This window comes from Mobula birostris, chromosome 8, assembly GCF_030028105.1.
Source record: "Mobula birostris isolate sMobBir1 chromosome 8, sMobBir1.hap1, whole genome shotgun sequence".
Classification (NCBI taxonomy): Eukaryota; Metazoa; Chordata; class Chondrichthyes; order Myliobatiformes; family Myliobatidae; genus Mobula; species Mobula birostris.
The window spans coordinates 131874366-131898234 of record NC_092377.1 but is presented as its reverse complement, the minus strand read 5'-3'; the positions used below and the strand labels follow the sequence as shown (position 1 = coordinate 131898234).

General features: G+C 53.2%; 1 protein-coding gene across 1 annotated transcript in view; it reads right to left on the bottom strand.

The window, feature by feature from the left end:
• Positions 1 to 787: 787 nt before the first annotated feature.
• Positions 788 to 23869, bottom strand: part of LOC140201718 (ETS domain-containing transcription factor ERF-like) — a 45015-nt gene continuing 21933 nt past the window's right edge. Inside the window, exons 2-4 of the mRNA XM_072266272.1 lie at positions 10280 to 10514; positions 8878 to 8984; positions 788 to 2951 (exon numbers count right to left, since the gene is read on the bottom strand). Of these exons, the coding sequence (XP_072122373.1) occupies positions 1657 to 2951; positions 8878 to 8984; positions 10280 to 10514 (1637 nt within the window). The 3' untranslated portion in view covers positions 788 to 1656. The remainder of the gene's footprint in view (positions 2952 to 8877; positions 8985 to 10279; positions 10515 to 23869) is intronic.

Below are 23869 nucleotides of genomic sequence, written 5' to 3'. Positions count from 1 at the left end.
ATCGGAGACGGAGGGGAAGGCCGGACAGTGAGAGGTGATGAGATGGAGGGTGGGGTGCAGGAGGGAGGAATGGGTAGAGAGAGTCAGAGCAAGGGAGAGGTGGAGAAGAGGGGGAAAGTAGAACAAGGTTGGGAAGGAAGGAGAAGTAGAGGACGAGTTGGTGGGAGGGAGTAGTTATGAGAGAGGTTTCTACAACACCCTCCCCCGTTCCCTGGACCCCAGCAGGGGCAGGGAGATGAGTCCGAGGTGGGACCAGGCCTCGAGTGTCAGCCAGAGCACATGAGGAGCCTCCCCACCTCGGCCCACTCACGTCAGTTTTAGTAGAAGCTTATACATGGTTATAAAGTGATTGTCAGAACATTACACCCCCCCCTCCCCAGCCCTCCCAACCCCTTTCCTCACCTACCTCCTTACCTTTCCCTCACCTCCTAACCCCTCCCTTCCTAACCTCCCATTCCCTAACTCCTCTTTGCCCTTCCCTCCCTCCTCAACCCCTCCCATCCCTTCCACAGCCTGCACTTAATCTCTCCCTCAATCTCATTACCCCTCCATTTTGAATACCCATCTTCATCCTCTATCTCCCTCACTGCCTACCCATCCCTCCCTGCCTCCAAACCATCCCCCTTTCCCCTGACCTCCCATCTACTGCCCCTCCTTTTTTCCTCCCATACATTCCCTCAATTTTCCAACCTCTGCCACCGCCCCCCCCCCCCCCACTGGGCCTTGGACAAATTTTGCTAGTTAGATACCCCACCCACCCCGTCTCACCACTCGCACCCACCCCCCAACTTCAAGACCCTTCCCTACCAATGTAGTAAAATGTTTGGTTTTATAAATAGAATTTAAAACATTTCTAGAATTAAAAACCCAATCAGCCACCCCGCCACTCCATCCCACCAATGCCACCCTGCCTCGCCCAGGAAGAAATGGACCCAGAGGACCGACCCCAGCGGTCCGTGGGAGTAGCGATTCGGAGTCCTAACTGCATGGCTGGCATCAAAAGGCCAGACTGGGCCAGATACCCGAGGCGTAATCGCCCCAAAGACAGGCTCGCCCACCCTTCTGCTAGGGGAGCAGGAGCTCAAAGGCCACAAACCCATTAACTTAGGCTTCAGGGAGGAGAGGAGGGCTTTATAAACACAAGCGTGGCCAATTTTTTACACTCCTCCCCCTCCTACCCAAACGAGGAGTCACCTCATGAGGTCTGGGTCTAGGATGAAGGACGTGTCCAAAAAAAGGAGGTAGTGAGAAAGGGGCCTAAGAGAGATCTAGTCCCCAACCCACACCCTCCCGAGAAAATAAAAGTTATTATTATTTTAAAAAGCCAGTAAACAATTCTTTTTTTTTGAATTTTTGATTTTGATTTCATTTTACAGATAAAAAAATACACCGTTTCCCTCAAATTAAGAACAAAAAAAAACAAAATATTGGTGCGTGAGGGCCTGTGAAGAGGCACGCAAGGATTTAAGGCACCCAGGAGGTGTCAAGTGAAGGCGATTGATCATGGCTTTTGGGGAGGGGAGGGCTCAGGGGCGGAGGATGGGAGGGAACGGACGGGGGGGGGGAGAGGGAGAGAGAGAGAGGAAGAGAGAGAGAGAGACAGAGAGTGTGTGAGGATGCGGAGGGGGACAGAGGGGTGGGCAGGAGGCGCAACCATCACAACTCCTTGTTTTCCAGTGAGAGCTCGGCAGTGGCCCGCTGCAGATCGGTGCTCTCCCGCCGCACCCCACCGCCGGGGCCGGGGGACGGCTCTTCGGGCCTCGGCTTCTTGTCCGTCTCCTCGGAGGAGGAAGTGGAGGAGGCAGAGGAGGCCTCCAGCGGCCCGCCCTCACTCCAGCGCCTCTTGAAACGCAGCTTGAGGGGCATGCACTGCGAGGCGGCCCTGGCGCCGTCCCGGGACGGGGCTGGAGAGCGGGGCTTAGCCGGGGCGGAAGGAGCTGCGGGCGGGGCGGTGGCAGCCGTCTCCAAGGCTGTTGGTGTCTTGAAGACGTCCTCCTCCTCCTCCTCCTCGCTGATGTCCGTCACTTCCACTGTCACGTCCTCCTCCTCCTCCTCGTCAGAGATGGGCTCCACCTTGATCCGGGGCAGGGGCCCGCCGCACGCGGCGGCGGCGTCCTCTTGGCCGTCTCCGCCGCCGCCACTGCTGCCATCGTCAGGCCGTGCCTGGGACTGGGTCTGGGGGGGCAGGGGGGCCTTCTCTCGTTGGCGCCGGCCCGGCGGAGGGGGCTGCAGCTTGAACTGGAAGGTGGCAGGCGGCTCCTCGGGGCCCAGGGAGGAGGGGAGCGGGGCCGGAGGGCCAAGGGGGTGGGCGGCCTTACCCTCGGGCCTCTGGGGCTGGGGCACCACCACGGTGGCGGGCGGGTAGTGGAGGAAGGCGCGGGGGCTCAGGTGGTAGTTGTAGACACTCTGGGCATGGGCCTGCAGATAACGCTTCATGTCCTCCGGGCTGAAGGAGAAATGGCTGGCGCCGGGGTACATGGGGCTGAGGCTGGGCGAAGGGGTGTAGCTGAGGTGGGTAGGGGTGACGGAGAGGGCCGGGGAGAGCGGGGGGGCCAGTAACGAGGCAGCCGGGCCCATGGGTGACACGGGGAAGGGGCTGAGCGCTTCCGGATGCAGGCGGTGTCTGGGGTAGAGGCGGAAGATGCCGTGAGGTGCCGGGGGGCCTCCTCCTCCGCCGCCGCCTCCGCCTCCGCCCGCGGGCCGGAAGCCGTTCATCTCGCCGGCCCGGCGCTCCTCAGTGGCAGAAGCCTCCTCCACTTCCGAGGTGGCGGAGGCGCCGTCGCTGCAGTCGCTGACAGAGCCGCGGGCCAGGCGGCGGGCCACGGCCGTGTAGGAGGTGGGCGAGCGCAGCTCCTCGGAGGGCGACAGCACCTCGGGCGGCGCGGCTGGTGGGAAGCGGAAATGGGAGGCGGCAGAGGGGACAGGAGGCGCACTCTGGGGAACAGGGGCACCTGTGGAGGCGGGTGAGGGAGAGGGACAGGGAGTAGGGGATATTATGGATGAGAGAGGGGGAGGTAGAGGGGGGATATGGGGAAAGGGGGAGGGGGAAGGAGGGAGAGGGGAAGGATGGGGAAGAGGAAGGTAAGGAAATAGTGGGGAGGATGAATGGTAGGGTGGGGAGATAGGAGAGGGTAGAAGATGGTGGATATGGAAAAGGAAGAGGAAGGGAGGGACAGGGGAAGGGAAGGTAGGAGAAGACAAAAGATGTGTTTAGACGGTGATCTCTCTTCACTAGTCACAATCAGCAATTAACCCACAGACTTCCCAAATGTACCAACCACATTCTGAACCAGATAGTTCACAGACGGGGCAAGTAACAGTGGACCCAGTATAGATCCTTGCGGCACACCACTACTCATGGTCTCCGGGTAGGGAAACACCCCTCCAGCAAACCAGTGTTGTAGGTAACCCGGTAGAGCAGCCGGGATTCCCATGGGATCTGACCTGCTGGATCACCTGACCATGTGCGACCTTCTCAAAAGTGTTGCTGAAGTCCAAGCCAACACTGGCTGCCCACAAGTCAGTCCTATTGGGACACCTCACACCCTCACAAGGCACAGATGGGATAAGGAGCAAAGGTCCCGCCACACTGTCCCATCACCCACTCCCGGGGTCAGACACAGAGTGAAGCTCCCTCCATACTGTCCCATCACACACCCCCGGGGTCAGACACAGAGTGAAGCCCCCTCCACACCGTCCCATCACACACTCCCAGGGTCAGACACAGAGTGAAGCTCCCTCCACACTGTCCCATCACACACTCCCGGGGTCAGACACAGAGTGAAGCTCCCTCCATACTGTCCCATCACCCACTCCCGGGGTCAGACACAGAGTGAAGCTCCCTCCATACTGTCCCATCACACACTCCCGGGGTCAGACACAGAGTGAAGCTCCCTCCATACTGTCCCATCACACACCCCCGGGGTCAGACACAGAGTGAAGCCCCCTCCACACAGTCCCATCACACACTCCCAGGGTCAGACACAGAGTGAAGCTCCCTCCACACTGTCCCATCACACACTCCCGGCATCAGACACAGAGCGAAGCTCCCTCCACATTGTCCCATCACACACTCCCGGGGTCAGACACAGAGCGAAGCTCCCTCCACACTGTCCCATCACCCACTCCCGGGGTCAGACACAGAGTGAAGCTCCCTCCACACTGTCCCATCACACACTCCTGGGGTCAGACACAGAGTGAATCTCCCTCCACACTGTCCCATCACACACTCCCGGAGTCAGACACAGAGTGAAGCTCCCTCCACACCGTCCCATCACACACTCCCGGGGTCAGACACAGAGTGAAGCTCACTCCACACAGTCCCATCACACACTCCCGGGGTCAGACACAGAGTGAAGCTCCCTCCACACCATCCCATCACACACACCCGGGGTCAGACACAGAGTGAAGCTCCCTCCACACTGTCCCATCACACACTCCTGGGGTCAGACACAGAGTGAATCTCCCTCCACACTGTCCCATCACACACTCCCGGAGTCAGACACAGAGTGAAGCTCCCTCCACACCGTCCCATCACACACTCCCGGGGTCAGACACAGAGTGAAGCTCACTCCACACAGTCCCATCACACACTCCCAGGGTCAGACACAGAGTGAAGCTCCCTCCACACTGTCCCATCACACACTCCCGGGGTCAGACACAGAGTGAAGCTCCCTCCACACCGTCCCATCACACACTCCCAGGGTCAGACACAGAGTGAAGCTTCCTCCACACTGTCCCATCACACACTCCTGCGGACAAACGCAGGACTCCATACTGTCCCATCGCACACTCCTGGGGTCAGACACAGGGTGAATATCATTGAAAGAGAGAACAAGTTGAGAAGAAACCACTCCAAACTTGGACTGTTTTACTTTCTCTCTCTCAACTTAGACTGATGTTGTTATGTTTACTTTGCAGTGTGCGTTATATATATATAATGTTTGCTGTCCCTGTCCTGTCCTGCGCTGCTCCTGCAGTTTCATTGTGTTTACTCCCCGGGTATGTGTACCCGTGACAATAAACTGCCACTTGAATCGGAGATGGCAGACGCAAGACTTCCTCCACGAAGGAGGTCTGCAGCTTCTGCACTTCTCTGGAAAAGATGAAGAGGAGCTTTGTTCTTGCTCAGAAGCCCTATCGAGTCCCTGGCATTACAGGAGGTTGATTCAGACAATCCCCATAGAGCATATAACATACAGGACAAGCCCTTTGGTCCACATCGTTGTGCTGAACTAATTATGCTCACGATGCTCAGTCCCTCCATTCCCTGCACAGTCATGTGCTTATCTGCACACCTCTGTTGTAACTGCCTTCACCATCACCCCAGCAGCACATTCCAGGCACCAAACAATCATCACGTTGAAAAAAAACTTCTCCTGCACATCTCCTTTAAACTTACACCCTCTTACCTTAAATGTATGCCCCCTAGTACTAGATATTTCAACCCCTAGGACAAAGTCTCCTTTCTCCAACTATGCCTCTCAGAATCTTTTAAAGTTTTATCAGGCCCCTGTGGCTCCAGAGAAAACAACCCACATATGTCCAACCTCTCTGTACAGCTCATGCCTTCTAATCCAGGCAGCATGCTGGTGAACCTCTTCCGCACCCTCTCCAAAGCCTTCCTGTAATGGGGGTGAGTACACCCTTTGGCCTACAATGTCTCCTCAGAACACCATACCAATTTAAACTCAATCCGCACGTGATCTATATTCCTGCACATTCACGTGCCTAAGAGCCTCTTAATCCCCTCCTTCGTATGTGTCCCCACCACCATCCCAGGCATCCACCACTCTCGATGTACACAAACTGGCCTCGCACGTCTCCTTTGAACTTGCCCACCACCCTAAATGCGTGCCCTACAATATTAGACATTTCAACCCTGGGGAAAGTTGCCTACCCTCTCTGTGCCGTGCATGATCTTATACATCTCCACCAGGCCTCCCCTCACCCTCCACTGTTCCAGAAATTAATAGCAGCAGCCTCTGCCTTCCAGCTTATGAGGAGAGAGAGGCTCAGATTTAGTGGAAAAAATATTCAACGACAATAAAGCTCGAGCAAGCAGTGTTGCAGTCTGATTTATGTTTCTGTTGGTGTGGGAGGGGCTGTGGGGGCTGGAGTGAGAGAAATGAGTCAGTGGTGGGAAAGAGGCTATAGATAGAAGGGTATAAAGGTGTGGAGGCGTGCTCAGATGTGCTATTGCCACGAAGGTCACGGGTGGGCTGTGGGAAGGGGGAGAGAGAGGTCTGTGCATTCCCCAAGCAGCCGGTCGGAAACACACAAGCACACGCACAGAGAAATACGCCCTTCAGCTCAGACACACACACACACACACACACACACACACACACACACACACACACACACACACACACACACACACACACACACGCTCCCCTCTCCTGTGAAACGGAGATCCCAAGTATACAGGAGCTAAATCAAGCTCCAGTCCGCTCCGCCATTCAGTCCTGGCTGATTATGCATCCAATTCGGCTTGCTCACTTGGAGAGGTTAGCTTTGCCACAGGAACATACAAACTTACAGCAAAATGTGTTGTTTGCCTCAAATCAAATCAGCGAGGATTGAGCTGGGCAGACTGCAAGGTTTGCCACTCCTCCGGGGTCAACTTACTAAACCTAAGCACGTCTTCGAAATGTTGCTACTCCTCGGGGGTCAACATGGCGTTGCCCACAACTCACTAACCCTATGCACATGTCTTTGAAATGTGGGAGGGTAGTGGAGCACCCGGAGGAAAGACACGTAGTCACGAGGAAAATGTACAAACTCCTTATGGACACTTGCAGAAATCCAACCCCGATCAGCGATCACCAGTTCTCTAACCGCTATACTACCTCGCTGTCCCTAGGAAGGAGGGGGAGGCTTTGGAGAGGGTACAGAAGAGGTTCACCAGGATGCTCTCTGGATTGGAGGGTTTGAGTTACAAGGACGAACTTGGGTTGTTTTCTGTGGAGAAGCAAAGGCTAAGAGGAGACCCGATAGAAGTTTATAAGATTATGAGAGGCATAGATAAGAGTAGAAAGCTGGTAGAACTTCCCCCAGAGTCGAAAAGTCTAATGGAACAGGGCATGCGTTTAAGTTTAGGGGGGTAATGACAAAGCAGAAGTTTACTTACAGAGAGTGGGGGGGTGCCTGGAATGTGTTGCCAGGGTAGTTGTGGAGGTAGATATGATGGAGGTGTTTAAGATGCTCTTAGACATATGACTGTGCAGGGAATGAAGGTATATGGACAATGTGTAGGCAGGAGGGACTAGTTTAGTTAAGTGTTTAAGTACTAGTTTAGTTAGTTCGGGGCAGCATCGCAGGTCAAACGGCCTGTTCCTAAGCTGTACCCTTCTTCTCTCAACCTCATTCCTCTGCTTCTCCCTGTAACCGTTAACCTCCTCACCAATCAAGAAGTCATCACTCTCTGACTTAAATAGCCCAGCATCATCAGTGGCAACAATTTCCATAGATTCACTACCCTCTGGTTGAAGAAATGCCTTCTCACTTCTGTTGTAAAGAGATGACTCTTTACTTTCAGACTCTGCCCTCTGGTCCTAGACTCTCCTACACATGGAAACATCCACTCCACCGAGGCCTTTCCATATCCGGTAAGATCCCTCCCCTCATCTTTCAATGACTACAGGCGCGACTGCTCCTCATAGATTAACCCTTTCACTCCCAGGATCATTGCTGTGAACCACCTCGAGAGGGAAGTTGAGCAGCAAAGAATTTGCTGGAGGAACTCAGCAATCTGCAGGGGGGCAAATGGTGCTGTTGATGTTTCATGTTGAGAACCTGCATTAGGTCTGAGTGGGGAGAGGGGAGATGGGGAGGGAAGAGGGCCAGTGTAAAAAAAGATGTGGAGGGAAGGGGTGAGAAGGGAGAGTGTAAGAGGGAGACGGGGAGGGAAGGGGGGAGAGGGGAAATGTCTGGTGTAAAGGGGAGATGGGAAGTTGGGGAGGGAAGAGGGGAGATGGCAGTATAAAGAAGAAAATGGAGGGGAAGAGGAGAGGGGAAGGAGTGAAATAGTAAGTAATTGGTGGATTGAGGTGGAACATAGGATGATGGACAGGTGGACTGAGTTCAAAGGGGTGGGTGTGGCCTGGAAAGGTACATGAATAGTGATGGTTTAGAGGTATACTGGCCAGACACAGGAAACCGGGACGAGATTAGATGGCAATCTCTGTCGGCTGAGACCAGTTAGGCTGAAGGGCCCATCTGCATGCTGACTGACTCTCTGGAGTGAGAGACAGAGGGCTGGGGTATAACGGGTAGAGGGAGGGGAGTGTGTCGAGTTCAGAGACAGCTGTTGGCAGGGGTGATAAGCTGAAAGCCAAAAGGCTACCCGTGCTGGACTCTGGCACATAAAGGATGTGTGAATGGGAACCCACGTGGTCAGGGGGTGAACATGCAAATTCCTTACAGGAATCGAACCCCTGATTGTACAGTTGATGCTGTAAAACAGTGCATTTGTGTCCAAGCTACCATGCCACTCTATCTATGCCTCTCATGACTTTATAAACTTCCTCACTCAGCCTCTGCCACTCCAGAGAAAACAACCCAAGTTAGTCTAACCTCGCCTTGCAGCTTTTGCCCGCTGAACCAGGCAGCATCCTGGTGAGCCTCTTCTGCACCCTCTCCAAAGCCTCCGCATCCTTCTTGTAATGGACTGAAGACAACAGCTCAAAAGGAAATTGATATAGCTTATAAACTCAGCATCCTAACCGATGAGGGAAGCATGTTGCATGCCTCCCTCACCAACCATGTTCAGGGAGTGACGGACCTGGGCCCCAAGATGCCATCAGCATTGTTGAGGGACCTGTCCACATAGAGGGCCCACTCTGACTCCAGAGCGCAATGTGCACAGACACTCACCCATGTCGATGAAGGGGTAGTTAACGAGGACCAGCTTGTTGAAGTTGAACTTGTAGGTGAACCTCTTGCCTTTGGTCTTGTGGAGGATGCGCTTGTTGTAGTAATACCTGTGGGCACGAGAGGTCAGCGTCATCACTGGAAAATGCCACACCCTCCATGCACCCCCCCCACCTCCGAGGGCACTGTCGGAGGGGCCAGTGAGGAGGGAACGCAGTGGGAGGGGCGGTGAGGAGGGAACACTGTGGGAAGGGGCTGGTGAGGAGAAGAGAACACCATACTGTGGGAGGGGCACTGAGGAGGCCCCTCTCTCAGACACACTGACTAACTCATTTCCCAATACCCTACCTTGTACACAGACACCACAAGCTGAGATCAGACCACACCTCGTCCCCTGGCCGAAACTCAACCTCTGCTGCCCCACCCACCTCCTTTTCTGCTTCACATCAGCCCTCGCTCCCATCTTTATCGCTCTTCTCTCTCTCAGCCTGTCTCCACCCACTCTCTCTTGCTAGCTCTCAAATCATCACTTCCTCTCCCCACTCCTCCCTCTCTACTGCTCTCACGTTCATTCACCCTTCTCTCTCTTCACCTCCCCGTCCCCTCCCTCCTCTTTCTCTCTCTACCCTTCTTTCTCCCTCTTTCCCTACCCCCTTTGTTCCTCCCTCCTTCCCTGAGACTGCACCAGGCAACAGGGGGAAATACCCACCTCCGGACCCCACTACCCTGTTTCATCCCTCAGGAAGGAATGGGGTGACAGCAGAGGCCACAGGGTGCAGACAGGGTTCGACACCCCACAACCTGCTGCCACTTATCGTACCTCACTCTCCCAGACGTTCAGGCTGTGGAATTTGGGTGTGGGGTCCCTCCTCACCGGCCCCTCCCTGGTCCTCCCTCCTCACTGGCCCTTCCCATAGGGCTCCCTCCTCACTGGCCCCTGGGGATCTGACCAACAGACAGGGGCACTGACATTCCACCCACCATGCCACCCAGATCTGCTCCCCACACCCCGCGCTCTCAAACCCTGATCGCAAACACTCGTCCTCTCCCTCAGTCCCGATATCTCATTTCCAACCGCTGCCTCACTCCCCCGGGTCTCTCTGTATGCCTCCTCACCGCCTCTCTCGCAGTGCAGCGCTCCACCACAATATCGGAGCGCGCCTCACACACACCGTCACAACTGTGGACCCGCACGCACTATGCGCACATCTGTCTACGTCAGGCTGAGTCCCACCGCTCGTGAGGGGAGCAACCCCACCCATAACTGAGGGAACTCGCCACTGGGGGAGACCAGGGCTCCACGGACAGATCCCTCACCCAGCCATGGCCGGAATCAGAGTGTGGGACTCAATTCGGTGGCACCTCCCCCAACACCCCCCCGCCCCTTCAGCGGGCCCAGACTCACCTCAGGGCCCGGCTCAGCTTGTCATAGTTCATCTGGGGCTTGCACTTGCGAACGCCCCACAGCCGGGCCACCTCGTCGGGGTCCTTGATGACAAACTCGCCGTAGTCACCCTGCCAGGCGATCACGTCGTGGTACTCCTCCTTCCGCAGCAGCTCCAGAATGAAGTGCCAGAGCTGGATCTGCCGTGACCCGGGGCTCGACTCCGGCTTGTAGGCCCAGTCCGGAAACGCGAAGCCTGTTGGGGAGGGGATAAGGAGGCAGTCAGCGACAGAGCAGTAATCGGTGCCCGAGAAAGGGCGGAAGTCCCTGCAAGGAGATCTCCAGGGTTACGAAGGATGTCACTGGATTACAGTATCAGGGTTTGACACCCGCCACTACCTGTGAGTACATTCTCCCCATGACTGTGTGGTTTTCATCGTGATGCTCCACCTTCCTTCTACATTACCGTTAGGGTCAGCCATGTTGGCGCTGGAAGCAGGGTGACACTTGTGGGCTGCCCCCAGCACAATCCCCAGACTGTGTGTCCCTCTGATGCAAAAGACACATTTCACTGTATAAACAAGAGAAAATCTGCAGATGCTGGAAATCCACACAACACACACAAAATGCTGGAGGAACCCAGCAGGCCAGGCAGCATCTGGGAAAAGAGCACATTGACGTATCGGGCCAAAACCCTTTGGCAGGACTGAAGTGGAACATACGTTTCACTGCATGTTCAGTGTTTCAAGTATACGTGACAAATAAAGCTAATATTTAAAGCATTAAGTGATCTCCTCAGATCCCAGCCTCCCCTTCCCAATGAAGCCGGTATCTTGTTACACACACGATCCTAGGACCAGAAATTATCCCAGCCTCTAACCCACTCCCAGGGACCTGTTATTCTACATATAACCCCACTGACTCACTGGATTAGATCCCAGCCTGTATCCCACTCCCAGGGATCTGTTATTCTACATATAACCCCACTAACTCACTGGATTAGATCCCAGCCTGTATCCCACTCCCAGGGATCTGTTATTCTACATATAACCCCACTAACTCACTGGATTAGATCCCAGCCTGTAACCCACTCCCAGGAACCTGTTATTCTACATATAACCCCACTGACTCACTGGATTAGATCCCAGCCTGTAACCCACTCCCAGAGACCTGTTATTCTATATATAAACCCCTTGAACCCTTGGATTAGATCCCAGCCTGTAACCCACTCCCAGGGACCTGTTATTCTATATATAAACCACCTGAACCCTTGGATTAGATCCCAGCCGGTAACCCACTCCCATACACTTCCCTACACTATATTTACTTTCTTTAGCCTCTCTCATTGCTGAAGAGTGGAGTGACATTTGTAATTTTGCAATTCCCTGGAAGCATTCCAGAATCTAGAGATTCTTGAAAAAATCACTTCTAATGCCTCCACAACCTCTTCGGCTACCTCGTTCAGAACCCTGGGGTGCAGTCCATCTGGGTCATCTTCAGATTCTTCAGCTTTCCAAACACCATCTCCTTGGTCATAGAAGCTGTACTCACTTCTTCCTCCCGATGCTCTTGAATTTCTAGCATACTGCTAGTGTGTCCCACAATGAAGACTGATGCAAAATGATTATCAGGGTCATCTGCCACTCTTTGTCCCCCATTACTATCTCTCGTGTTATCTTTCAGCGGTCCAATATCCACTCTCACCTCTCTTTTACTCTTTACATATCTGAAAAAAAAGCTTTTGATATCCTCTGATATTTTTGGCTAATTTGCCTTCATAAGGAAGCTAGGGCTTTACTCTTTGGAGAGAAGGAGGATGAGAGGAGACATGATAGAGGTGTACAAGATAATGAGAGGAATAGATAAAGTGGATAGCCAGCGCCTCTTCCCCAGGGCACCACTGCTCAATACAAGAGGACATGGCTTGAAGGTAAGGGGTGGGAAGTTCAAGGGGGATATTAGAGGGAGGCTTTTCACTCAGAGAGTGGTTGGTGCATGGAATGCACTGCCTGAGTCAGTGGTGGAGGCAGATACACTCGTGAAGTTTAAGAGACTTCTAGAAAGGTATATGGAGGAATTTAAGGTGGGGGGTTATATGGGAGGCAGGGTTTGAGGGTCAGCACAACATTGTGGGCCAAAAGGCCTGTACTGTGCTGTACTATCCTATGTTCTATATTTCATCTTTTCTCTCCTTACGTTTTTTTTCGTTGCCTCCCGGTTTTTAAGACCCTCCCATCCTCTAACTTCCCACTAAATTTTGCTCTATTATATGCGCCCCCTCTTTTGCTTTTGTACTGTTTTTCACTTCCCTTGTCACCCATGGTTGCCTCGTCCACCCTTCAGAATACTTCTTTGGGATGTATCTATCCTGTGCCTTCTGAACTGTCCAGAAACTCCAGCCTTACTGTTCCGCCATCATCCCTGCTAGTGTCTCCTTCCAATCAACTTTGGCCAGTTCCTCTCTCATATCTTGGCAATTCCACTTCTTGGTAATTATATTCTACCTCTCAAACTGTACTGAATTATAGAATTGCCTCCCAAGGGTTCCTTTACCATAAGCTCCCAATCAAATCTGGTTCATTACACATCAGCCAATCTAGAACTGCCTTTGCCCTAGTGGACGCAATCACAAGCTGCTCTAAAAAGCCATCTCATAGGCATTCTACTTTCTGGGAATCCAGCGCCAACCTCACTTTCTCAATCTACCTGCACACTGAAATCCTCCATGACTATCATAACAATGTCCTTTTTACATGCCTTCTCTACTTTCCATAGAAATTTATATCCCACATTCTGCCTACTGTTCACCAGGATCTTTATACCCTTGCAGTTTCTTACCTCTACTCATAGGGATTCTGATCCAATGTTACCTCTTTTGAAGAATTCAACCTACCACCTCTACCTACCTGCCTGTCCTTTCAACAGGTTGCATCCTTGGACGTTAAGTTCCCAACTATGACTCAGTGATATCCACAACGTCATCCTACCAATTTCTAACTGCGCCTCAAGATAATCTTAGCCCATGTATTGAGCACATTCAAATATATCAGCTTCAGTCCTGTATTCATCATCCTTTTTGATTGTGCCCCCACGTTACACCTCACCGCATCCTACTGACTGCAATTTTGCCCTATCATCTGCCTGTCCATCCTCACCGTCTCACTACACACTGCATCAATGTACACCAACCCCCTCAGGTTCAGCTCTTACCTTCCCCAGAAGAGATCCCAGTGATCTCGAAATCTGAAACGCTGCCCCTTGCACTTGTCCAGCTGCACCTTCATCCTGTTCCTGACCTGGCCAGCACGTGGCACTGGGAGCAGTCTAGAGATTACTACCTTGGAGGTCCTGTCCTTCAGCCTTTTCCCTAACTCCCTGTACTCACTACGCAGGACCTCTTCCCCCTTTCTACCTGCATCATTGGAGCCAATGGGTACCATGACATCTGGCTGCTCACCCTCGCTCTTGAGAATCTTCTGTAACCATTCTGAAACATTCTGGACCCCAGCACCTGGTAGGAAGCACACTATCCTGGCTTCTCTTTCTCTGAATCTCACACTCCAGTGTCTGAATCTGAATCTCACTGAATCTCCTGTCTGCCCCCTAACTGCTTCGTCACTATCGCTCTGCCTGACTTCACCCTTCCTGGTTGAGCCTCAGAACCAACCCCAGTGCCACTGGCCTAGCTGCTGCTGTTGTGCCTGGTTAGTTCACCCACTCAACAGAATCCAAAGGGGTATACTTGTTGCTGAGGGGAGTGGCCACAGGGAACCCAGCACTGACCGCTTACACCCCTTACCTCTCCTGGTGGTCACCCATCTACTGTCCGAAGCATGCACTCTGGGTGTGACCAGCTCAGTAATCCTTTCAGCCTCCTGCATGGTCCTGTTCTCATCTTGTCACACAGGCGGTGAAGTTGGGTGCACCGTCACAGAGACTGTTAGGTACCCTGGAGTCCCACATCTCACAGGAGGAGCATTCCACTGCCTGAACTACCATCCTGCCTACACATGTTATGCCTCTAACATCTCAAACTTAAGTTCTAGCCTGTGGCTGTTCTTGCCCAAGCCTGACTACTCTAACGCTGTCCACTCCACTTAAATCCTGCATCTTTTTACTGGCCCTTGCTAATTCACTCTCGTTACTATCAACCCAAGCAATCTCCCACTCCGCAAACGAGTCCCAACATAACCCGCTCACTTTTTAAAACTGGCACGTCAAGTCCACAAAGAGCTATCTCCAACTCCCTCTGTAATCTTCTGCCTCACAAAGGCCGTTATCAGTCTCTGTTGCCCCTCTGGCAGTGTGTTCCATGCATTTACCAATCTCCCTGTAAAAAACCATCCTCCACTAGATTTTCCTCCACTCATCTTAAAAGTCTATCTCCTTGTACTAACCATTACCACCCTGGGTAAAAGTCTCCGGCTCTCCACTCTACCGATGCCTCTTAACCTCCATCAAGTCACCTCTCCATCATTTACTTCTTGCTGGCCTCAATCCCCACTGGAGCAGAAATCGGCCTTTCGACTCGCTGAGTCCCCTCTCCCATCCAATCGTGGCTAATTTTCTTTGCAGCCCCATTCTCCTGATCTCCCCTAGATGCATAACCGATCAAGAGCCTATTAATTAATCTCTGCCATAAATGTACTCAAAGACTTGGCCTCCGCAATGAATTCTACAGATTTACCACTCTCTGGCTAAATAAATTCCTCCTCATCTCTGTTCTAAATGGATATCCCTTTAATTCCCAGGCTATACCCTCTGGACCGAGACTCTGAGTCTATCAGGTACTTATCTGCTTCATCTTAAACATCCCCGCTGATCTGGACTCATCCAGGGGCCGGAAATTCCGAGGCTTCTCCACCCTCAGGGGAAAGAGGTGTCTCCACACCTAGACTTTGCAGAACTGGGACCTCACCTTGTAACAGCCCTCTCACGGACACTCCCTGAGTTAACATCTACCTGATACCCTCCTTCCACCTTTCATCCCTCCTCTGTTTCCACTCCCCACCACCAATCTCACCCTATCAATCAACCTCCTCTCTCCCCATCCCGTCTCCATTCCCTCTCTCCCCCATTCCCCACTTTCCATCCCCTCGACCCCTGATCCCCATCTCCATTCCCTCTCTCCCCTTCATTCCCCACTTTCCACCCCCTCTCCATTCTCCCTCCCCTTCATCACCCGTCTCTCCATTCCCTCTTCTGCCTTTGTTGCCCTCTTTCCATCACCTCTTCCCTATGTCCCCTCTCCATTCCCTCTTCCTGTCACCTCTCCCCCTCGACCCCCTCTCTCCATCTGCTCTCCCCTTCGTAACCCCTCTCCCTCGTCACCTTTCCCTTGTTAGTCTGTCTCTGCCTCCGCTCTCTCCCACCCCCCTCTCAACATCTCCTCCCCATCCTATCACTTATCCCCTCTTCTCCCCATCCTCTCTCTCTCATTGCCCTCTGCCTTTCCCCTCATCCCTTACTCCCATCCTCACTCTCTCTTTCCCTCTCTGCCCTCCACTTCCTGATTCATCATCTCCCTTGTCACAACCCCTCAGAATTTTCCAGGCCTGAATAAGATCACCCCTACACCTCCCAAACCCTGGTGAACACAGCTCCTGACGACGGACCCTTGAGTACATCCCTTCCCCCCCGCCGAAGTCAGAACACTGAATAGACGCTGCCCCCGAAAGCAAGAAACTTTCCCCGCTCTCTGTGCTCTGTGCCTTGATCCCTCTGCCCTCTGACCGCACTGCAGGAGCACCTTCCCACAGAGACCTCGGCCCTCAGCCAAACAGATCAGCGGCCACACCCTCCTCTCGGGGGTGGGTGGGGGAGGGGGGATTATCTGTGACCCCTACAAAGGATTAAATCTGTGGCCAAACATTAAAGATGAGGAGGGATTGCTGCACTATGGGAGGGGCGGTGAGGAGGGAGTGCTGTGGGAGGGGCAGGGGTGAGGAGGGGTATCTGTGGGGGGGGCAGTGAGGAGGGAGTGCTGTGGGAGGGGGCGGTGAGAAGGGAGCACTGTGGGAGGGGCAGGGGTGAGGAGGGATTTCTGAGGGGGGCGGTGAGGAGGGAGTGCTGTGGGAGGGGCAGGGGTGAGGAGGGATTTCTGTGGGGGGGCAGTGAGGAGGGCGCGCTGTGGGAGGGGGCGGTGAGGAAGGAGCGCTGTGGGAGGGGCAGGGGTGAGGAGGGATTTCTGTGGAGGGCAGTGAGGAGGGAGTGCTGTGGGAGGGATTTCTGTGGGAGGGTGGGAGGGATTTCTGTGGGAGGGTGGGAGGGGGTGATGAGGAGGGAACACTGGGAGGCAGAGAGGAGGGAGCGCTGTGGGAGGGGGCGGTGAGGAGGGAGTGCCGTGGGAGAGGCCGGTGAGGAGGGAACGCTGTGGGAGGGGCAGGAGTGAGGAGGGAACACTGTGGGAGAGGCGGTGAAGAGGGAGCACTGTGGGAGAGGCAGGAGTGAGGAGGGAACACTGTGGGAGAGGCGGTGAGGAGGGAGTGCTGTGGGAGGGGCAGGGGTGAGGAGGGATTTCTGTGGGGGGGCAGTGAGGAGGGCGCGCTGTGGGAGGGATTTCTGTGGGAGGGCGGGAGGGGGTGATGAGGAGGGAACACTGTGGGAGGCAGTGAGGAGAGAGCACTGTGGGAGGGGGCGGTGAAGAGGGAGCGCTATGGGAGGGGGCGGTGAGGAGGGAGTGCCGTAGGAGAGGCCGGTGAGGAGGGAACGCTGTGGGAGGGGCGGTGAGGGGGGAACGTTGTGGGAGGGGCGGTGAGGGGGGAACACTGTGGGAGGGGAAGTGGGGGGGCGGTGAGGGGGGAGCACTGTGGGAAGGGCGGTGAGGAGGGAGTTCAGCACACATTAACTGATGTTTCCAAACCATTGAATGGTGCTGAGTTGCGTGGTGAGGAGGCAGCCGAGACAACAGTTACCACTGCAGCCTCTGCCAGTCCTCCAGCAGTCAGCACACGCTGCTGGAATGCAAGGAATTTCCTGAGGAATCCGGGAAGCCTGCCTGAGACAGAAAGTCGTATTACCTGGGGTCAGAGTTTGGTGGGGAAGGGTGAGAGGCAAGTAAGGAGAAGGAGGGACAGAGAGTGGGGAGTTGGGGAGAGCTGAGGAGGGAGGAGAGGGGAGAGGAAGAGAGGGAGGAGAGGGAGATGGAAAGAGTAGGAAAAGGAGGAGAGATATTGTTAAATATAGATGGAAGTTGAGAGGCAAGGTGAAAGTGGAAGGCAACAGAAGGTTGAGAAAGCCAGATCGAGTGGGAAGAGAGAGAAAGGCAAAATGGGGAGACAGAGAGAGAGAGAGAAGTGGGAGTGTGAGAAGGGGCAGGGTGACGGGGGGAGCTCTAAAATGTCAGGGAGTCAGTGGTTGGTGAGTGGTGGTGGAGAGAGTGAGTGTGGCGAGATGTAGGAGTGACCTCAGACGCAGAGCTCCCACACCAGCCTGCGGTTCTGACTGTGCTGCAGACAGGAATGGCCCCTCACCACGTGTGGATACTGGCTGCATTGTGGAAGGAAGGAGGCGGCGGCGGAGACAGGCACCAGGCTGAATCCCACCAATTGTCCGTAAACAGCTGGGACTGACAACAGACACCCCCCACCCACCCACATCTGAAACTGGCAAGTACTTCCAGAGTACTGTATAGGGAGGGGGGAGCTCGTGCATGGCAACACACAGCTCCAGAATGCACCCACATACCGTGGTCCAAACACAACAGTACAACGTACGTACACAGGGCAAACATAGCCTGTATAACACCAGGGTGCAGTCCCATTGAGGTTGGTCTGTTACTGTATAACACCAGGGTGCAGTCCCATTGGGATCGGTGTATTACTGCATAACACCAGGGTGCAGTCCCATTGAGGTTGGTCTGTTACTGTATAACCCCAGGGTGCAGTCCCATTGGGGTCGGTCTGTTACTGTATAACACCAGGGTGCAGTCCCATTGGGGTCGGTGTATTACTGTATAACACCAGGGTGCAGTCCCATTGGGGTCGGTGTATTACTGTATAACACCAGGGTGCAGTCCCATTGAGGTTGGTCTGTTACTGTATAACACCAGGGTGCAGTCCCATTGGGGTCGGTCTGTTACTGTATAACACTAGGGTGCAGTCCCATTGGGGTCGGTCTGTTACTGTATAACACCAGGGTGCAGTCCCATTGGGGTCAGTCTGTTAGTGTATAACACCAGGGTACAGTCCATTGGGGATCAGTCTGTTACTGTATAATATCAAGGTGCTGTCCCACTGGGGTCGGTCTGTTACTGTAGAACACCAGGGTGCAGTCCCATTGGCGTCTGTCTGTTACTGTATAACAGTGGTCCCCAACCACCGGGCTGCGGACCGCTACCGGGCCGCGAGGAAATAATATGATTTGGCGATATGAGTCAGCTGCACCTTTCCTCATTCCCTGTCACGGGTGGCACCTTTCTTTGTCTGCTGCACCTTTCCTCATTCCTGTCATGCCCACTGTTGAGATCTTACGCGCGCGTCGTCCATGTCAGCGCAGGAAGGAGATCAACCTCTCGAGCTTGCAAATGACGGCGGGCTGAAAAGTCTGTTTGACATAACACCTCTGCCGGCATTCTGGATCAAAGTCAATGCTCAATATCCTGAGATAGCCACGAAAGCATTGAAAACGTTGCTTCCATTTCCGACATATCTCTGCGATGAATGTAACAAGAAACTAAATTGCGGATTAGACTGGACATATGGAACCCCCTTCGAGTATTGCTGTCTCCCATCACCCCTCGATAGGACCGTCTTGTTGCAGGAAAACAAGCCCAGGGCTCCCACTGATTCAGCGATATTGGTGCGTTGCAATGATTTTATAAGTTCATACGGGGAAAATATGCGCTGTGTTTAATATCCAAACATTACTTAAAATGTTATGATGCTATTGACTTATATAACCATATAACAATTACAGCACGGAAACAGGCCATCTCTGCCCTTCTAGTCCGTGCCGAACGCTACTCTCACCGAGTCCCACCGAGTTGCACTCAGCCCATAACCCTCCATTCCTTTCCTGTCCATATACCTATCCAATTTAACTTTAAATGATAATATCGAACCTGCTTCTGACACTTCTACTGGAAGTTTGTTCAACACTTACTTCAAGCTCCCCTGTCCTCCCCTGATAATTGACTTATCGCTATATTCATGCGAGGAAAATATGCGCTGTGCGTTTAATATTAAATTCGTTAGATAAACCCTTTTAGAAACGAAATTGAGTGTATTAGCCACTTATCACAGATATTCCCGACGTGATTAACAACCCCCAGCCCCCCGAACAGAATCGCCAAAAACGATTTGTAGAAAAATAATGGGCAGGTGCACGCATGCGCACTGGTGCCTGCGCAAGGCTTCATGGTCATTGTAGTCTTTCTCTGGGTAAACGCAACGTATTTGACTACTACTCTTGTCCGTTGAGAGCCATCCCGCCCTACCCCCCCCCACCGCACCCACCCCCCGGGTCGGCAGGTCCGCAAGAATTTTTTCAACATGAAACCGGTCCGCAGTGCAAAAAAGGTTGGGGACCCCTGCTGTATAACACCAGGGTGCAGTCCCATTGAGGTTGGTCTGTTACTGTATAACACCAGGGTGCAGTCCCATTGGGGCCGGTCTGTTACTGTATAACACCAGGGTGCAGTCCCATTGGGGTCGGTCTGTTACTGTGTAACAACAGGGTGCAGTCCCATTGGGGTCGGTCTGTTACTGTATAACACCAGGATGCAGTCCCATTGGGGTCGGTCTGTTACTGTATAACACCAGGGTGCAGTCCCATTGCGGTCTGTGTGTTACTGTGTAACACCAGGGTGCAGTCCCATTGGGGTTGGTCTGTTACTATATAACACCAGGGTGCAGTCCCATTGTGATCGATCTGTTACTGAATAACTCCAGGGTGCAGTCCCATTGGGGTCAGTCTGTTACTGTATAACACCAGGGTGCAGTCCCATTGCGGTCGGTCTGTTACTGTATAATACCAGGGTGCAGTCCCATTGGGGATCGGTCTGCTACTGCATAACACCAGGGTGCAGTCCCATTGGGGTCGGTCTGTTACTGCATAACACCAGGGTGCAGTCCCATTGGGGTCGGTCTGTTACTGTATAACACCAGGGTGCAGTCCCATTGGGGTCGGTCTGTTACTGTATAATACCAGGGTGCAGTCCCATTGGGGATCGGTCTGCTACTGCATAACACCAGGGTGCACTCCCATTGGGGTCGGTCTGTTACTGTATAACACCAGGCTGCAGTCCCATTGGGATCGGTCTGTTACTGTATAACACCAGGGTGCAGTCCCATTGGGATCGATCTGTCACTGTATAACATCAGGGTGCAGTCCCATTGGGGTCGGTCTGTTACTGTATAACACCAGGGTGCAGTCCCATTGGGGTCAGTCTGTTACTCTATACCACCAGGGTGTAGTCCCATTGGGATCGGTCTGTTACTGTGTAACACCAGGGTGCAGTCCCATTGGGATCGATCTGTCACTGTATAACACCAGGGTGCAGTCCCATTGGGGTCGGTCTGTTACTGTATAACACCAGGGTGCAGTCCCATTGGGGTCAGTCTGTTACTCTGTAACAACAGGGTGCAGTCCCATTGGGATCCGTCTGTTACTATATAACACCAGGGTGCAGTCCCATTGTGATCGATCTGTTACTGTATAGCACTAGGTGCAGTCCCATTGGGGTCGGTCTGTTACTGTATAACACCAGGGTGCAGTCCCATTGGGATCGATCTGTTACTGCATAACACCAGGGTGCAGTCCCATTGCGGTCTGTGTGTTACTGTATAACACCAGGGTGCAGTCCCATTGGGATCGATCTGTTACTGTGTAACACCAGGGTGCAGTCCCATTGGGATCGATCTGTCACTGTATAACACCAGGGTGCAGTCCCATTGGGGTCGGTCTGTTACTGTATAACACCAGGGTGCAGTCCCATTGGGGTCAGTCTGTTACTGTATAACACCAGGGTGCAGTCCCATTGGGGTCTGTATGTTACTGTGTAACACCAGGGTGCAGTCCCATTGGGATCGGTCTGTTACTGTGTAACACCAGGGTGCAGTCCCATTGGGATCGATCTGTCACTGTATAACACCAGGGTGCAGTCCCATTGGGGTCGGTCTGTTACTGTGTAACACCAGGGTGCAGTCCCATTGGGATCGATCTGTTACTGTCTAACACCAGGGTGCAGTCCCATTGGGATCGGTCTGTTACTGTGTAACACCAGGGTGCAGTCCCATTGGGATCGATCTGTCACTGTATAACACCAGGGTGCAGTCCCATTGGGGTCGGTCTGTTACTGTATCACACCAGGATGCAGTCCCATTGGGGTCTATTTATTACTGTATAACACCAGGGTGCAGTCCCATTGGGGTCGGTCTGTTACTGTATAACACCAGGGTGCAGTCCCATTGGGATCGGTCTGTTACTGTATAACACCAGGGTGCAGTCCCATTGGGATCGGTCTGTTACTGTGTAACACCAGGGTGCAGTCCCATTGGGATCGATCTGTCACTGTATAACACCAGGGTGCAGTCCCATTGGGGTCGGTCTGTTACTGTATAACACCAGGGTGCAGTCTCATTGGGGTCAGTCTGTTACTGTATAACACCAGGGTGCAGTCCCATTGGGATTGGTCTGTTACTGTGTAATACCAGGGTGCAGTCCCATTGGGATCGATCTGTCACTGTATAACACCAGGGTGCAGTCCCATTGGGATCGGTCTGTTAGTGTGTAACACCAGGGTGCAGTCCCATTGGGGTCGGTCTGTTACTGTATAACACCAGGGTGCAGTCCCATTGGGGATCGGTCTATTACTGCATAACACCAGGGTGCAGTCCCATTGGGATTGGTCTGTTACTGCATAACACCAGGGTGCAGTCCCATTGAGGTCGGTCTGTTACTGTATAACACCAGGGTGCAGTCCCATTGGGATCGGTCTGTTACTGTGTAACACCAGGGTGCAGTCCCATTGGGATCGATCTGTCACTGTATAACACCAGGGTGCAGTCCCATTGGGGTCGGTCTGTTACTGTATAACACCAGGGTGCAGACCCATTGGGGTCAGTCTGTTACTCTGTAACACCAGGGTGCAGACCAATTGAGATCCGTCTGTTACTGTATAACACCAGGGTGCAGTCCCATTGGGGTCGGTCTGTTACTGTATAACACCAGGGTGCAGTCCCATTGGGGTCAGTCTGCTACTCTATATACCAGGGTGCAGTCCCATTGCGGTCTGGATGTTACTGTATAACACCAGGGTGCAGTCCCATTGGGATCAGTCTGTTACTGTATAACACCAGGGTGCAGTCCCATTGGGGTCGGTCTGTTACTGTGTAGCACCAGGGTGCAGTCCCATTGGGTCGGTCTGTTACTGTATAACACCAGGGTGCAGTCCCATTGGGGTCAGTCTGTTACTCTGTAACACCAGGGTGCAGACCAATTGAGATCCGTCTGTTACTGTATAACCCCAGGGTGCAGTCCCATTGGGGTCTGTATGTTACTGTATAACACCAGGGTGCAGTCCCATTGGGGTCGATTTTTTACTGTATAACACCAGGGTGCAGTCCCATTGGGATCGATCTGTTACTGTATAACCCCAGGGTGCAGTCCCATTGGGGTCTGTATGTTATTGTATAACACCAGGGTGCAGTCCCATTGGGGTCGATTTATTACTGTATAACACCAGGGTGCAGTCCCATTGGGGTCGGTCTGTTACTGTATAACACCAGGGTGCAGTCCCATTGGGATCAGTCTGTTACTGTAGAACACCAGGGTGCAGTCCCATTGGGGTCGGTCTGTTACTGTATAACACCAGGGTGCAGCCCCATTGGGATCAGTCTGTTACTGTAGAACACCAGGGTGCAGTCCCATTGGGGTGGGTCTGTTACTGTATAACACCAGGGTGCAGTCCCATTGGGGTCAGTCTGTTACTGTATAACACCAGGGTGCAGCCCCATTGGGGTCGATTTATTACTGTATAACACCAGGGTGCAGTCCCATTGGGATCGGTCTGTTACTGTATAACACCAGGGTGCAGTCCCATTGGGATCAGTCTGTTACTGTATAACATCAGGGTGCAGTCCCATTGGGGTCGATTTATTACTGTATAACACCAGGGTGCAGTCCCATTGGGGTCGGTCTGTTACTGTATAACATCAGGGTGCAGTCCCATTGGGATCGGTCTGTTACTGTATAACACCAGGGTGCAGTCCCATTGGGATCAGTCTGTTACTGTATAACACCAGGGTGCAGTCCCATTGGGATCGGTCTGTTACTGTATAACACCAGGGTGCAGTCCCATTGGGATCGGTCTGTTACTGTATAACATCAGGGTGCAGTCCCATTGGGATCGGTCTGTTACTGTATAACACCAGGGTGCAGTCCCATTGGGATCAGTCTGTTACTGTAGAACACCAGTGTGCAGTCCCATTGGGATCGGTCTGTTACTGTGTAACACCAGGGTGCAGTCCCATTGGGATCAGTCTGTTACTGTATAACACCAGGGTGCAGTCCCATTGGGATCAGTCTGTTACTGTAGAACACCAGGGTGCAGTCCCATTGGGATCAGTCTGTTACTGTAGAACACCAGGGTGCAGTCCCATTGGGATCAGT